General features: G+C 44.4%; 1 protein-coding gene across 1 annotated transcript in view; it reads left to right on the top strand.

Annotated features, from left to right (window-relative positions):
• Positions 1 to 15,962, top strand: part of UBE2D1 (ubiquitin conjugating enzyme E2 D1) — a 70,517-nt gene extending 54,555 nt beyond the window's left edge. Inside the window, exons 5-7 of the mRNA XM_033941277.1 lie at positions 3,763 to 3,868; positions 12,431 to 12,524; positions 15,044 to 15,962. Of these exons, the coding sequence (XP_033797168.1) occupies positions 3,763 to 3,868; positions 12,431 to 12,524; positions 15,044 to 15,089 (246 nt within the window). The 3' untranslated portion in view covers positions 15,090 to 15,962. The remainder of the gene's footprint in view (positions 1 to 3,762; positions 3,869 to 12,430; positions 12,525 to 15,043) is intronic.
• Positions 15,963 to 17,870: the final 1,908 nt, after the last annotated feature.

Below are 17,870 nucleotides of genomic sequence, written 5' to 3'. Positions count from 1 at the left end.
GCGGTCGCTCCTCGCTGACCGGGGCTGAGACGCTACGTATCTCGGAGCTCCGCCTCGATAATCCGAGGTTGTTCCGTTCCTCCAAGGGAGGGTTGTCGAGAGACTCCTCGCCGAAACGGAAGGGGCAGACCTCGGTGCCTCGTACCCCGGGGACTTCACACAGGGGTTCCTCGGGGCATAGGCGATCCCCGACCCCGTCGAGATCGCTCGGGGCGGCCTCTTGGGGCTCGGGGTCTGGTAGGGAACCTCGTTATTCCCGTGAGGCTTCCCCTTCCTTTTTAGAGACGCGGACCTCTCGATCGCCCTCCCCTCCGTCCAAACCCTCCTCCTTTTCCAGATTTGTGCTTGATATGGGGAGAGCCTTTGACCTGGATCTGGTGTCTGGTTCACAATACACCAAGGAGTTTTTGGAGGAGCAGGATTTACCTTCTCCCCCGAGGGAGACCCCTCGTCTGCCTCTTAATAAAGTCCTCCATCAGACCTTCCTGATGAACTTGGACTCCCCTCTTACAGTCACAGCGGTTCCATCTAAAATGGAGTCGAAGTACCGTACCATCCCATGTAAGGGCTTCGAGAAGGCGCAACTGTCTCACCAGTCGTTGCTGGTGGAGTCGGCGTTAAAGAAGTCCCAGCCTTCTAGGGTCTCCGCTGCGGTCCCTCCCGGGCGGGAAGGACGGACTTTGGACAAGTTTGGTCGCCGCCTCTATTCCAATTCCATGATGGCGGCCAGGGTCCTTAATTATGCTTTCACTTTTTCATCTTATCTGAGGCAGATGGTGAAGGCATTACCCCTTTATCATGGGGTCATGCCGGATTCCCATAAGGGGGACTTTGGTAAATTTATGGCCAACTTGTCACAGCTGCGCCTATACCTTTTTCATGTGGTTTACGACGCATTTGAGTTGGCCTCCAGAGTCTCCGCCTTTGCAGTAGCGATGCGCCGTCTCGCATGGCTCCGAACGGTTGATATGGACCCGAACTTGCAGGAGCGCCTAGCCAATCTGCCATGTGTCGGATCGGAATTGTTCGATGAGTCCTTGGAGGCGGCGACCAAACGCCTGTTCGAACACGAGCGCTCCATCGCCTCCTTGGTCCGTCCTAAACCACGGGTAACGCCGCAGAAGCCATTTAGACCTCCGCCGCGGCGATACCCTCAAAAGTCTACACCAGCATTCTCGAGGCCTCCGCCCAGGCGCCCACCGCAGCAGGGCAGAGGGGCCCAGCCGAAACCTCAGACGCAAGGGGCGTCTAAGCCGGCGCCGTCTTTTTGACGTGATGAGCGGATGGGGGCGGACCCCCTGCCCATCGGGGGCTGGCTGCGGGCCTTTCATTCGGCCTGGACTATGATCACGTCAGACGCTTGGGTGCTCCTCTGAAACCTCCTCCTGTGGTTTGGGATCTTAATGTGGTCTTGGCTCAGCTGATGAAACCTCCTTTTGAGCCAATTGACAAGTCTCTTCTTAAGTTTCTCACTTGGAAGGTGATCTTTTTACTTGCGCTTGCGTCTGCTCGTCGGATTAGTAAGCTGCAGGCTTTGGTTGCGGACCCGCCCTTTACTGTGTTCCATCATGACAAGGTGGTTCTTCGCACCCATCCTAAATTTTTACCTAAGGTTGTGTCTGATTTCCACCTCAATCCGTCAATTGTTCTTCCGGTGTTTTTTCCGAAGCCCCACGCTCATCCTGGGGAGGTGGCGCTTCACACTCTTGACTGTAAGAGGGCGTTGGCTTTTTATCTGCAACGCACCAAGTCTCATCGGAAGGTTCCTCAATTATTTTTGTCCTTTGATCCTAATCGGTTGGGACGTCCTGTTTCCAAGCGCACCTTGTCCAACTGGTTGGCTGCTTGTATTTCTTTTTGCTACGCTCAGGCTGGTCTCGAGCTGCATGGTCGGGTTACGGGACATAAGGTCCGAGCGATGGCAGCTTCTGTTGCTTTCCTCCGGTCTACTCCGATGGAGGACATCTGCAAGGCTGCCACTTGGTCTTCGGTTCATACTTTCACCTCCCACTACTGTCTGGATACGTTATCCAGGAGTGACGGCCGGTTTGGCCAGTCAGTTTTGCGAAATCTGTTTTCCTAAATTGCCATCCTCCCACCTGCCCTTTTTTGGTTGGCTTGGAGGTCACCCACATGTGAGAATATCATGCCTGCTTGTCCTGGGATAAAGCACAGTTACTTACCGTAACAGGTGTTATCCAGGGACAGCAGGCATATATTCTCACAACCCGCCCTCCTCCCCGGGGATGGCTTCTTTGCTGGATATGGAACTGAGGACCACGAGGTGGGGATGCGCCCTCTAGTGGGCAAGAAGGCATGCACATGCGTGGTGCAGCATAGCAAACTTGAAACTTCAATCAAGTTAGCTTGAAAAGCTGTCCGCGCTGGGGCTCCGTAGATGACATCACCCACCCACATGTGAGAATATATGCCTGCTGTACCTGGATAACACCTGTTACGGTAAGTAACTGTGCTTTCAGTTCATATGTTTACAAAGCACTATTGTTTAGACCAGTGATTCCCAACCCTGTCCTGGAGGAACACCAGGCCAATCGGGTTTTCAGGCTAGCCCTAATGAATATGCATGAGAGAGATTTGCATATGATGGAAGTGATAGGCATGCAAATTTGCTTCATGCATATTCATTAGGGCTAGCCTGAAAACCCAATTGGCCTGGTGTTCCTCCAGGACAGGGTTGGGAACCACTGGTTTAGACCAAAGCTTAGCACAAGATGTTTGTTTTGGACAGTCTTATGTAATTTATTTGCTTTGTGGGGTGTTTTTTTTAATTTAATAATTTTTTTTTTTTTTTTTTTTTTTTTTTTTTTTTAAATCTACTGCCCGTTTGCTTTTTCAGCTTGGGACTCTCCAACAAGTGTGCCTGCATATACCCTGCTTGTCTCCGGAGAAAACAAAGTTGCTTACCTGTAACAGGTGTTCTCCATAGCAGGGGAATGCAGCCACACTTGCCTGCCCACCACCCCCTCATCTAGATTTGTTATAGTGCTAGACAGAACTGACAAGATGAGGGGAGGGGCTCCAGGTGTAGGGCATCCTGCACATGCTCAGTAAGCCAAAAGCTTACTATATCTAGGGGAGAGCACCGGCATACAGGCTCAGTCAGCAGACTTCACCGACAAGTTTGGCTGCATTCCCCTACTGTACAGAGAACATCTGTTACAAGTAAGCAACTTTGCTTTCCCAACCTGGCATGCTGCTTCTTTTGGGCCCTTGCTTTGGCACTTTATTATCTTTGCCTTATTTCATACTCCCTGTATCATCTTGTGCCCATGGATGCCAACAGTATAATGGCTAATAATTCTCAGGCTCAGAATGCAGGTTCTGCAATGTCTTTGTCTTAAATGTCCAAGGTGGAAATCAAAAGAATTTAGTACCATAGCCTCTGATCTTTTAAAGAACCAGTTCTGTACAAGACTTCAAGATTTTCAGAATAGTGTTTAAGTATCTTTGTTCTTGCTCTCTGGTATTGCTTTATAGTACAGTACCTCATATGCTGTTTGCTGCGCTTTGGAAGTATGCGATGTAGTGTCTGAAAACATAGAGCACTGTCATAGAATGAAGGTATGGTACTTGGTATTAGCATTTATTTTTCTGTATCTTAACTTGTGGGCACCACCAAAACAGGAATATTGTTTTAGGCTCTATGAACAGTCTGAATAGAGTAGTTCTAGTTTATGCCACGAAATGTGTTTTCTGAAGTAAAACGCAGAAATAAACTAACATTTTGTTTTCTAATCCTAGGTTGCTTTTACAACAAAAATATATCATCCTAACATAAATAGTAATGGAAGTATTTGCCTTGATATCCTGAGGTCACAATGGTCCCCAGCTCTGACTGTGTCAAAAGGTAATATTGATTTTTGCAGCGGTGGGAGTGATTGGTCTCTCCAGTTATTTGCTTCAGTTTTTAATGCAATCTATATCTGGTAATAGGCCCAATGCATATTAATTTTAATACCATTACTGATTGCTAGAATGAAACAGCCTCTCAGAGCCACGAACATGGGTAACGTTTTGACCATGTGCAGCTTTTTCCTCATCCAGTGGTCTCCGTGTGTACTGTATTTTGTACTTATCTGAACAGATTTTAAACACAGCTCTCCTGACATGATTATTTACAGAGTACTTCTGATATTTAATTTTTTGGGGCCTTTTTTTATTTTTTTATTATTTGGTTAGTTATCAAAGCCAGGATGTCTGAAATGCAGCAGAAAATTCTGAAACATTAACACTTAAGCCAAGTAATCTAGCTAATCTGCTGAGATGAGAATGGTAATTTGAGCAAATCAAAACTAAGAGCAGAAGCCTCACAAAGTCCATGAAACAAGCAAGGGTAGGGCGAAAAGAAAGAAAACTCTTCACCCAGTTACGCATCTTGTAGAATATGTTTATTCTCTAGTCATGAGTGAAGAGGTGTGGTGGCTGTGTTAGTCCACTTAACAAAGAAATTCAAAACTATTTCGTCGTCACCTCTTTTGGTCTCCAGCTACCATTGAAATGCTTTCATGCTTGTTCAATGGTAGCTGGAGACCAAAAGAGGAAGAAGGGGTTACCTTCGAAAGCTAATCATAAGCTACATTATTAGTACAATTAAAAAGTATTTTTTTTTTTTTTCTTTATTTCTACATTCAACCATTCCCCAGTCAGAAAACCAACATAGATCCATGTTGCAGCATAAAACATACCTTCTTCATAAGAATTGCCACTGCTGGGTTAGACCAGTGGTCAATCGTGCCCAGCAGTCTGCTCCCGCAGCGGCCCCTAGATCAAGGACCTGAGCCCTAACTGAGTCTAGCCTTACCTGCATACATTCTGGTCTAGCAGGAACTTGTCTAACTTTGTCTTGAATCCCTGGAGGGTGTTTTCCCCTACGACAGCCTCCAGAAGAGCATTCCAGTTTTCCACCACTCTCTGGGTGAAAAAGAACTTCCTTACGTTTGTATGGAATCTATCCTCTTTTAACTTTAGAGAGAGCCCTCTTGTTCTCCCTACCTTGGAGAGGGTGAACAACCTGTCTGTCTACTAAGTCTATTCCCTTCATTATCTTGAATGTTTCAACCATGTCCCTTCTGGATCCTCTTTTCAAGGGAGAAGAGGCCCAATTTCTCTAATCTCTCGCTGTACAACAACTCCTCCAGCCCCTTAACCATTTTAGTCGCTCTTCTCTGGACCCTTTCGAGAGTACCGTGTCCTTCAAGTACGGCAAAAAAAAACAAAAAAACTCTGTGGAGTGACGATGTTCCTAAATGGACTTTATTTGAAAGTATCAAAGTTCCAAAGGTACACTAAAATAGACCACATAAAATAATTCCATCCACATAAAAGTAAATCGTACACATAAGAGACTTAATATACCCTATATAGTCCACTAGGGATACAGGACCTAACACGGTCCGCGTTTCGACAAAAAGTCTTCTTCAGGAGTCCCTGGGGGGTCCTATAAAGGTGAGTACGTGGGAAACAATTGTGTGGTGAGCCGGAAGTGAGACACTGCTTGCTCACCACACAATTGTTTCCCACGTACTCACCTTTATAGGACCCCCCAGGGACCCCTGAAGAAGACTTTTTGTCGAAACGCGGACCATGTTGGGTCCTGTATCCCTAGCAGACTAAGTCCTTTAAGGCTCTTATGTGGATGATTTACTTTTATGTGGATGGAATTATTTTATGTGGATGATTTTAGTGTACCTTTGGAACTTTGATACTTTCAAATAAAGTCCATTTAGGAACATCGTCACTCCACAGAGTTTTTTTTGGTTTTCTCTGGATTTTCTTCTTTGTGGATATTTTGGGGTCAATTCTTTTTGTTTTTTCTTCAAGTACGGCAACCAGTGCTGGACGCAGTATTCCAGGTGGGGTTGCACCATGGTCCAATACAGGGGCATGATAATCTTCTCCGATCTGTTCATGATCCCCTTCTTAATCATTCCAAGCATTCTGTTCGCCCTTTTCGCCGCCGCCACACATTGAGCGGATGGCTTCATCGACTTGTCGACCAGTACTCCCGAGTCTCTTTCCTGGGGGGTCTCTCCAAGTACTCCACCAGACATCCTGTATTCGTGTACAAGATTTTTGTTACCGACATGCATCACCTTACACTTATCCATATTAAACTTCATTTGCCATGTCGCGGCCCATTTCTCAAGTGTGTTTATGTCCTGTTGCAGGTCTTCGCAATCCTCCTGCGTCTTCACTACTCCGAATAACTTCGTATTATCTGCAAATTTAATCACCTCGCTCATCGTTCCAATTTCCAGGTCATTTATAAATATGTTGAAGAGCACAGGCCCAAACACCGAATCCTGTTGCACTCCACTGGTGACGCTTTTCCAGTCCGAGTATTGTCCATTTACCCCCACTCTCTGTTTTCTATCTGCCAACCAGTTTTTGATCCACATGAATATTTCACCCTCGGTCCAATGGCTCGCAATTTTTAGAAGTAGTCGTTCATGCGGGACCTTGTCAAATGCCTTCTGAAAATCCAGATATACAATGTCAACGGGTCACTTTTGTCTATCTGTCTGTTAACTCCCTCGAAGAAGTGCAGCAAGTTTGTCAAGAAAGATTGTCCTTTGCTGAAGCCATGCTGGCTGGTCCTCATCAGATTGTGTTCATCAAGGTGATCAATGATGTGGTCCTTTATCAGCGCCTCTACCATCTTTCCCGGTACCGAGGTCAGACTCGCCGGTCAGACTCGCCGGCCTGTAGTTTCCCGTCTTTCCCCTCGAACCTTTCTTTAAGATTGGCGTAACATTCGCCACTTTCCAGAATCCTTCCTGATTTGATCGACAGGAGTAAAACATAAAATTGCATGTGGCATGTTGTACAGCAATAATTGATATTAGTGCACACACACATCTCGGTAAAAATCATCAAAATGACACATAGTAACTCTTGAATCCTGATTCTTGCAAATCCTGTAGAGGTGTGTTTGGTTGTTTTTGTTTCCTGCTCTATACTGTACATAAAGTTCTCCAAATATAATTGCAGCACTCCTCTCAGTGGGCTCCAAAGCACCTACTTTCATATTTTAGATCATCTTAGATTCAGACTCTACTTGCAGAGTTGTAGCCACTATTTGGACAGATTGTTGAGTGAATAGTGTGTAGAGTTTGTGTATGGCTTCAACAGCCATCCTGACATCTTTCAGGGTAATCACAAGAGGGCCTTTCCAGAGGAGGTGCTGCCAGTTGCATAGCCGCAGCCTATGAAGCTTCTGGTGATCCATACTGAGCAGTAGAAACATTCATTCCTTCCACCTGAATATGATTTGGACCATAGCAGGTTAACCACATCTCAGCCTGAATTGGTAACACTGTACCTCAAAGCACTATTGGTAGGTTAGCTAGCCTCATTTTACCTTATGTCTAGCGATGGCTTGATGCTGTCTTATCTGACACACACAGGTTTGGGCATCATATTTCACCAAAAAGGAAGAGTGGCATATGGCTTAGATTGCTAAGGTGAAGAGTGGCCTAGTGGTAGAGCAGCTGCCTCAGCGTCCAAAGATTGTGGGATCGAATCTCAGCACTGCTCCTTGTAACTCTGGGCAAATCACTCCATTGCTCATGGTACAAAATAAGTACCTGTATATAAGTAAACCTGCTCTGAATGTGTAACCACAAAATGACAGTATGCAAGTCCCAGTCCCTTTCTCTCTAATTCAGGAGTTGGCCTCCAAGTGTTGTGGTTTCATGTGCACATGCTGTTAGAGAAAGATTGAGTAAGCATGTTAATTTACTAATGTAGAGCCTTCACAATGTGATTTTCAGCAAATAGATTTTAATAGAAAATTGGGATCTTTAAAACAAAGATAATGATTTGTTTTGAACCCTGAAGGATAAGAAATCTCTCAATGCAAGTTATTTTTATCACATAAATTTTAGAGAATTGTTTGTTCAACTTAGTAATGTATTAAGCATTCAAATTAATCTGCCTAGATGGTTGACATTTGATACTGACATTCATATCAATTTAAGGTTATGTGCAAAAAAAGTAGAAATTCTTAATATAACATAATACAATGCTGTCTAATAATTTGCAGTAGAATTCAATGGTGATATGATAAAGCAGTATATGGGAAATGTTAATGACTGGATGAAGAGAGAGAAGTTACAGTGGTGCCTCACACAACGAACTTAATCCGTTCCAGGAGCAAGTTTGTTATGTGAAACGTTCGTTGTGTGAAACGCGTTTTCCCATAAGAATACATGTAAAACAAAATAATTTGTTCTGTAGCATAAAATATGCTAAGATGACATAAAAAAAGATAAATTTATCTTGTTAGAGCTGTTAGCATGATATAGAGGGGATATATGTGAAGGGGAGGGGAGACAGGGGTTTTGTTGATCCTTGCTGTGTATTATAATCACCCCCCACATACTCCCCAGTACCTTTTTTAATTCCTCCCATCTTTCCCAGCCAGTGGCATACAGGCCAGAAGCGCAGAGATCAGGAGCAATTCCTCTGCACGCCTGTGTGGGCCCATGCCGATCTCCGAATGGCTGCAGTTAGTTCTTGTGAGTCCCGCGAGAGCTGGCTGCAGTTAGTTCTTGTGAGTCCCGCGAGAGCTGACTGCAGCCATTCAGAGATCAGCGCAGGCCCAGGCAGTAGCACAGAAGGCTTGCTCTTGATCTCTGTCTGCGCTTCTGGCTGGGAAATTTGCTAGACCACCAGTTCGAGTGAGCGGGTGAGAAAGTTGCAGCAGTGGTGGCTTTTTTAAAAAAAATATGTGGCGGCGGTGGGAGGTTTAAAAATATGCGGTGGCGGCGGTGGGAGGTTTACAAATATGCGGTGGCGGCGGGGGGAGGTTTAAAAATATGCGGTGGCGGCGGGGGGAGGTTTAAAAATATGCGGTGGCGGCGGCAGGGGGGTTTAAAATATGTAGCGCCGAGAGAGGGCAGTTAAGGATGCAGCTCGGGCGACTTCGTTGTGTGAAACGAAGTTCGTTGTGGGAAGCAAGACCTGAAGTTCGTTGTGCGCAGCGTTCGCTGTGCGAGGCGTCCGTTATGCGAGGCACCACTGTAGTTTGTGAAAACTGAAATTATGGTGATTAGTGGCAGAGCATCTTCGTTACTATGTGGGCTGGATTGTGAATTCGCTGGAAAGAAATTCTTAGTGAAATCAGCAGCTGAGTGTTATACTCCCATTTGACTTTGAACAAGTGGCACAGGTGGTGGGATCTTCTTTTTATTATTTGAGATTGTTTGTTAAATTGAAACCAATGCTCCCAGCCTCTGATTTTAGACTGGTTGTACAGTCTTTGATTCATAGTAGAGTGGATTACTGTAATACCCTCTATCTGGGTACTGCGAAGATAAAGTTTAAAGTTTTGCAGATTATTCGAAATTCAGCAGCACAGATGATCTTGGGAATTGAAAAGTACGAACATGCAGTGTCAGAACTGAAAGTTACACTTGCATTAATTGGATTTTAGGGTGCAATATAAGATGTACCAGTGTTTCTGTGGCAGATCTAGTGTGTTTGCAGCAGCTGATGCAATGTTGTAGGCCAGTGTTTTTCAACCTTTTTACACCCGTAGACCGGCAGAAATAAAAATTATTTTTTGGACCGGCAAACTACTAGGACTAAAATTTTAAAACCCCCGTTTCCGCCCCATCTCCACGAGCTCGGTCACCTCAGTAACTATAGAAAAATAGACAAATATAGTGCAAAATATAGACAGCAGATATAAATTCTCAAAACTGACACGTTTTGATCACTAAATTGAAAATAAAATCATTTTTCCTACCTTTGCTGTCTGGTGATTTCACGAGTCTCTGGTTGCGTTTCCTTCTGTCTGTGTATCCTTTCTTTCATTTCTTTCTTTCTGCACTCAGGTCCAACAATTGTCCCTTTCTATTCCCTCCCTCTTTCCTTCCCATGTCCTTAGTGCCCCCGGTGCCTTCTTCCCATGTCCCTCTCATGCCTTCCACACTTTGTCCCACCCCCACCCCAGAAGCCAGCCTGCCTGCCTGCCTACCTCCTTCCCTCCCTGCCACGCCAAAAAAAAAGCCTCCCTCTTTCCTTTTCCCGGGTCGGCTGCTATCTTACCGCCCTGCTGCTGCTGCTGCTGCTGCTGCTGCTAAAGCCAACAAGAAGTCTTCTTTCTGATGTCGTAGAGGACGTTCTGGGCCAGCCAGGCAGCGATTGGCTGGCCCAGAACGTCCTCAGAATTGACATCAGAAAGAAGACTTCCTGTCGGCTTTAGCAGCAGCAGTAGCAATCTTACCGGCCCTGCACGGACCGGCAGAAATTTCCTGCGGACCGGCGGTTGAAGAACAGTGGGGTAGGCCAGTACATAACTTTAAGATCTGAAATGGATAGAAAAGTAGTGATAACCAGATTTGAATAAGGTTTGTATGCATACTGTTGAGCATGCATTTTCTTTTGCTGGGACCCTGTTACGGAATGTCCTGCTGGGTTATATTCGATTTAGTACATTTTTGCAGCAATTAAAAAAAAATTGAAGACCCATTTGTTTGTACAGGCATTTTCTTAAAATTGATCGCCACTGTTTGAATGGTCTTCTAGTGTTGGGTTGTTTCTATGGGCAGCTGTTGTAACTGTGTCCCGTGTAAAGTTTCAGAAAAGATGTTTGTTAATTTTGTGTGTGTGTTTTGTTTTTTTTTGTTTGACCCACTTTTGCCTCAAACAGGGTATAAAAGATTTAAATACATAAAACAAAAATAATAAATACAGAGAAGTTGTATTCAAAGCATAATTTCAAAGATGGTTTGCTTGATCATAAGGCTTGTCCCCTCTCCACCACATCTTACCAACTCATCTCTCCAGCTGTTTGATTTGAACTAATTTCCCTTGCTTTCTTAGGACCTGTGTGGCTAACGTGCATCTCTTCTGTCCTCGCAGGCCAGCATAAGAAACATACTGCCTTTTGGCAGGCACTTAAGCCACCACCATTTCCTTTTCCTACCTACATGGCCAGCATTGTTTGCTGCATCTTTTGCAGTAGCTGTTTCCTAGTCCCTGTGCCGAAATAGTTCTATACAAATTCTGCATTGTGCAGAATTCGCCCAGGAGTGATGAGGGAAACGTGTGTTTGTAATTTGTGGGTTTCAAGGTTTGAAATGTCCTTGGTTTTGTTTATTAATGGATGTTTATGTTGACAGTATTGCTATGCTCAGATTGTTATCACATGCTCTGCCTTCTCTTAAGGTCATATTTTGAAATACTATTCTTAGAACCTGCTTCTGTGAAGGTTTTTTTTTTTTTTTTTTGGGGGGGGGGGGGGTTTCCAGATCTGGCATGGAATGTATTTGACATTTATTGTTGCAATTGGGACATACCGTATATACTCAAATATAAACCAAGATTTTGGGGCCAAGAAAATGTGGGTCTCGGTTTATATTTGGGTCAGCGCTGATTTCCCCCTCCAAAAAAAAAAAAAACCTGTTGCAGGCCTCTGCCAGGCCTGTTGTAAGACCTGGTGGGCCAGGATAGGAGGGATCCCTACCGAGAACTCACGGTAACCAGTCAACTAGCACCTCTGTGCGAGCAGGAGCAAAGGAAAGTCACTCCTGCTGCGGTTCACCGCTGGACCACCAGGGATTTGAAAGATATGTGGGGGACGGTGGAAGGTAACACTTCTGAGAATCTGCCAGGACAGGAGGCGGGAGGTAGCACTCCTGTCCTGGCCCACCAGGAGTTAAGGCAGGCCCGATGGAGCCTGTAAGGCAGCAGGAGGAAGGGGGGGTCAGAGTACAGAATCTTTCAGGGCAAAGACCAGCAGGGGTGGGAGTGAGGGAAGGAGCTGGATGCAGATCCTGGCAGGGAGGAAGTAAGGGAGTGGGCTAAATGCAAAGTCTGGCAGGGAGGGAGGAAGGAACTGGGCGTAAAGCCTGGCAGGGCACTGCACTTGAATATTAACACCCCCCCCCCCCGGGTTTATATTCAAGTCGACCTTTTTTCTTCCTTTTTGGGGAAATAAGGTTACTTTGGTTTATGTTCAAGTATATACGGTAAGCTCCCAACACTGTGTTGCAGTAATTAATTCTGTATACAGTATTCCCCCTGAAATTCATGGGGGTTCTGTTACAGGAACACCTGCGAATTTCAAAAACCCCCACAAATGCGGTTTTGTGCCTGTCAAGAGGCAAGAGAGGGCAGCTGGGGCGTCAACAGATGCAGAAGATCATTCGCAATATGCTCCAACCACCTCTTCCTGTTACTAAAGTCAGGCTATACCAATCAGAAGCTGCTTTTACATGCAGCTCCTGATTGGTGTAGCCTGACTTTAGGAAGAAGCAGTTGGAGCATACCATGAATTAGTGAGTCTGTGAACTGCGAATTTACGGGGGAACACTGTATGCCATAATGAGGTTGTGGTTTTTCCCCAAAGATTGTTCCCATTCTGATCTCCTAAATAGACATCTGTTTACTTCTTTTCTAGTTTTATTATCCATATGCTCCTTACTTTGTGACCCTAATCCCGATGATCCCTTAGTACCAGATATTGCACAGATCTACAAATCGGACAAGGAAAAGTAAGTCTTGCTTCCTAGGTATCTTCATTTGCTCTTTACATACCTTTTTACCGCTGTCACACAACTTTCTTCTACAAAGAATGAAGGCTGACAACTAGTAAGTATCGCTCACTGATTCTCAAAGCAGCGAGGAAATCATAATAAGAGAGAGGTTTTACTCATTACAGGTGTACATAACTAATTTAGCAAAATGACACATACATACAAGAAGAGCTAATTAAGCTGTGTTTTAAAAACACAGCCATGCTGAAAGTGCTGTTCTGAGGTTCCAGCAAGAATATAGATGGAGGAAGTGAAGATATGGATGAGAAAATTTAACTTTTTTTTTTTTTTTTTTGGAGGTGGAAGTATATAAGAAATACACCTTGGGTCCCTCTTTCCTTTTTGTTCTATTCTGCTCCTCCCCAAAATCCCTGGTAATTTCTCAACTTTCTATTATCTAAATCCTTTTTGCCACACACAACCCAAAACTATAGACACAAAGTTTAGAACTATTTTGTAATATAAAATAAGCATGCAAAAATTACTAAACTACATAAGAACATAAGAAATGCCTTCTCCGGATCAGACCTAGGTCCATCTAGTCTGGCGATCCGCACACGCGGAGGCCCATTTAGGTACTCCTTTATGGAGACCCGGATTTCCCGTATCCCTCAATATGATTAGCAAGAAGGTAGGCATCCAACTTGTGTTTGAAACCCAGAACAGTAGTCTCCATCACAACCTCCTCCGGGAGAGCATTCCAAGTGCCCACCACTTTGTTTGTTTTTGTTTTAACCTTTCCAAAAATTACTTGCTGATCTCCCATCCTCTCCCCCTTTGGTGAGAAATTGAATTTGACCCCCTTGAACAAAAAAGTTAAACAGTGTTTTCTTTAAAGCAAATGGCAATTTCAGCTTGGTTTCTTGTAGTTAGAACTGCTTTTCTATATTAAATTGCAGAAAAATAAAATTCTTAATGGCTTAATAACTTCAGCATCCCTGTTCTTTCGTCCTCTTCTCACCCAGCCCCAGTACTGAAGTATTGCTAATGGCAACACTCTTCACTAGAATCTGAATAATCTTCCAATTTGGTGCTAAAATGGCTTATACCAGTGTTCTTCCTTCACCAGTTTATGGACTGGTGCCAGTCCGCAAAAATTTCCTGCCAGTCCACAGGGCTGGCACGTGCATCAGGCCCGAGACAGTGTTCTTCAGCCACCGGGCCACAGTGCAATCGATGCGGTGTTGTCTTTGGGCCGGCTCCCTCTTCCTCAGTGCTGCAGTGCACAAAGACATGGTCAGCGGCTCCAACGTGCTTCCCGCGCCTGAACCGGAAGCCTTCTCTCTGACACAGGACACGTGAGGAGCCGCTGCCCATGTCTTTGTGCATTGCAGCATTGAGGAAGAGGGAGCCGACATGAAGACAACACCGGGGCGGCATAAAATGGCCAGGCGGGAGCAGGCCAGAAGTTAAGGCACAACATGGAGGGAGGGAGACAACAAAGGTAGGGGGAATGATTTTAGTTTTGAATTTAATGATTGATTTACATCTGCTGCCTGTTCAGGAAAAAATGCATTTGTTTCTTTTCCTCTGGGGTTGTACTGTATGCAGAGTCTCGCATCTTAGGGTTTGTTTGTATATATTAGCACTTTTAGTTTTTGGTCCCGTATTTGCATGGGGTTATCTGTTTTCTAGTAGGAATGTTGAGAAGCATAGAGTATGCTTTGTGTAGTTTAATTTTGTGGTTAACCATTATGTGTTATTAATACGATTATATTGTGTGTGTGAGTGTATACAGTGCTCCCCGATCATTCGCAGTCCCAGTCATTTGTGTGTTTTTCCGACCACGAATGACTGGGCAGGAGAGAGCAGCCGGAGCGCCGGTGAGTGATGGAAATCACTTGTGGTATGCTCCGACCGCCTCTTCCTGCACTAAAGTTGGGCCTCACCAATCAGGAGCTGCTTTGACATGCAGCTCCTGATTGGTGAGGCCTGACTTTAGTGCAGGAAGAGGCGGTCTGAGCAATACCGCGAGTGATTTCCTTCACTTGCTGGCACTCCGGCTGCCTCTCCTGTCTCCCCCGCTGAAAACTGTATTTGCGGTTTTTTTCAAGATTCGCGGGGGTTCCTGGAATGGAACCCCTGCGAATACTAGGGGAGTACTGTATATATGAAAAATGAATGGGAAAAAATGGTGTTACAATTAGTACTATTATTGGGGTGGGGTCTGGGGCGCAGAGATTGGGTGGAGAAGGGCAGGGTCTGGCCCACGACTTAACCCAGTGTTCTTCAACTGCCGGTCTGCGGACTGGTGCCGGTCTAGAAAATAATTATTTTATTTCTGCTGGTCCATAGGTGTCAAAAGGTTGAAGAACAGTGGCTTACACTACTTGCTGGGTTTGAGTTTTTGCCAAGTATTTTTCTCCTAAAATCCTTTGGAGAACAGCTTTATGCCACACAATAATAAAGTGTATAAGTTCTATTCTGATCAGGAGATTGTAATAAAATGTGTATTTTTTTTGTTTTTAATTCTACAGATACAACAGACTAGCAAGAGAATGGACTCAGAAATATGCAATGTGAACTTTTGGAAGATTTCATATAAACCTCAGAGTACTGTAAATCTAGGGTTGGTTTCTGTCTCAAAATTAGAGGAGTAAATCGAGCAGAGTTTACAGTTTCAATATACCATGAAGTCCTTTTTGGGGTTTTTTTTAGACATTTAGGTGCACTTCTGGAGCGAAAGAAAACGAAGCTTCCAAAAATACCATAAGACTGTGATGAAAGTATTTATCTTTGGTTTTTGTATGCTTTGGAAAGGACATTTTAGTCTTGTCTTTTTTTTTTTTTTTTGGTAAAGATAGTTGGCCATCTGCACCTTCAGTCTCAGATTCATAATACAGTTGTAAAGCAACCAATTTTTTCCCCCCAAAGTTTACTTTTTTTACATGAGAAGTACAGTACATGTTTGTAAAGTCTTTAGATGTCATTGGTTTGGTAATTCTGTGTTCAGGTTCCATTCTTAGTGCATTATTTAATTTTTTTTTTTTTTACTGTATAGACTGCATATCTTATTTTATCTATGTAAGTAAATTCCCTTTAGCCTTTTTTGTGCACAGTATTGACAAATACAACTGCAGGTCATTAAATAAAAAGGTCCCTTCACAGGATGGTCTATGGACTGATTGCAGCTTTCATAAAACCTAAAAATCTTTGCACTGTAATTTTTCAATATGCTAATAATGGGGAAACACATGTTTTTTGATTTCTTCCATACTTGACTCAACTTTACCGCAATGTGAACTAATTGCACTGCTGAGTAGAGGTGTAATGTTTTTTGTTGCTCTTCACTTTATTTTCTAGATATTTTTTCTTGTATGGGTGATAACCTCATAAACCTTTTACAAATCTTATTGTAGCTTTTTCCATGAAAATAAAAATGCATTTTCTACTGCTGGTGTTGTCTATATAATTTGCTACCTCCCTGTCTCCTCCCCCTCCCCTCCCCTTGCCATGAGTACTTTAGGCTCCTAGCTGAGGCCACTTTAACTGTTAGGCAGACCAGGCAATGGCCTACAGCAGCTGCACCTGGGGGGGGAGGGAGGAAAACAGTAGGTCCGATTGTCCAACTTGAAGAGCCATTGCAGGAAGGAAGGGTGAGCAGTTTTCAAAAATAGCTTGTTTACTTGGATAAATGGTTTCTGGAAATTGTCTGTGTATGTAGATCTTGATATCCATTATGTTGCCCATTCAACCATGCTGGCTCTAGGTAGCTTACAAATCAACACACAACCTAGAATAAGATATCCATTCTAGGCAAGTTACAAATGAACAACAAAAAAATAATTTCAACTATTTCTAAGGCATTAAAATTCTGAATTTCCTATAAGCTTACCTCCTGAAAGCTGCACCTTATATCAATTACTAAAACTGAAAAGTTTCCAAACAAGGGAAACAACTAAGGGGCATTGAAATAGAGCTCCAAAAGAAAATACACCAGTTCTCATCCTGTATATATTTTACTTGTGAGTAGGATAGGATAAATATTTAGGGCCCAATTTTCTAACAGTGTCCTCCAATTTTAGGCAGCAGTAGGCATCCTACCTCCGTCTGGCAGCCAATTGGGATGTACATTTTCTATACAAAAATAAAAAATCTTGGGCAAGGAAGGATGTCTCCAGGATTTCCCCAATGAATATACATGAGATCTATGTGCATGTACTGCTTTCAATGCATATTCATTGGGGAAATTCCAAAAACCTGACTGGATTCGGCCCTTGAGGAGGGACTTTGGAGACCCCTGGTCTACACTATAGGCATTTGTTGAAGGTCTAGGGCAGGGGTAGGGAACTCCGGTCCTTGAGAGCTGTATTCTAGTCGGATTTTCAGGATTTCCCCAATGAATATGCATTGAAAGCAGTACACGCAAATAGATCTCATGCATATTCATTGGGAAAATCCGACTAGAATACAGCTCTCGAGGATGGAGTTCCATACCCCTGTTCTAGGGAGACACGTAGTGATACTTAAGTGGTCTTGGGGGTGTTTAAGCATCCTTTCGCGTCTCCCTAGACCAGGGGTGGGTAACTCTGGTCCTCGAGGGCCAGAATCCAGTCAGGTTTTCAGGATTTCCCTAATGAATATGTATTGAAAGCAGTGCATGCAAATAGATCTCATGCATATTCATTGAGGAAATCCTGAAAACCTAACTGGATTCAGGCCCTCGAGGATTGGAATTGCCCACCCCTGCTCTAGACCCACAACAAACACCTAAAGTGTAGGCATACTTCCTCACCCAAGTTCAGGGTGGGGTGTTGGGGGATCGAGGGGGCCCAGTGGCAGGAGCCAGTGGGCATCCCTCCTACCAAACTTGAGGAGGATGTCAGACCTGAGGGAGCAGGCATCCCTCCTACTGATCATTGGGGGGGCAGGGGTCCTCTGCCACATCCGGCTCAGCTGATCATATTCTCCCCACCCCATCCCTGTCAGCTGAGCTAGCAGGACTCACCGAAGCCATGGGTTTGGAGTCCTGCCAACTCAGCTGATCGGGGATTCCCATGCCGTAATCAACTGATGGCAAGGGATCCCTTGGCAAAGATAGGTGGCTGAGCCACCTATCTTTACAATCGGGCACAATTCTCTGACACCAGTTGATGTGGGCACCAGTTAGAAAATTGGTTGGGGCGCTAGAGAGCCCGAGGAAGATGGAGGCTTGATACCAGAGCTCCTGCCTTCACCAACATATACTTGAACATTATCCTCGTGTTACTAGTCTTTTCTGAGCTATTATACCAATTTAAGATGCCAATCACAAAGATGGGCAAGATCGAAGCAGCGTTTATGGCAAATAGTGCTAAACGTTTA

This window comes from Geotrypetes seraphini, chromosome 4, assembly GCF_902459505.1.
Source record: "Geotrypetes seraphini chromosome 4, aGeoSer1.1, whole genome shotgun sequence".
In the NCBI taxonomy this organism is placed as follows: Eukaryota; Metazoa; Chordata; class Amphibia; order Gymnophiona; family Dermophiidae; genus Geotrypetes; species Geotrypetes seraphini.
This window is presented reverse-complemented; position numbering and strand designations above follow the sequence as displayed.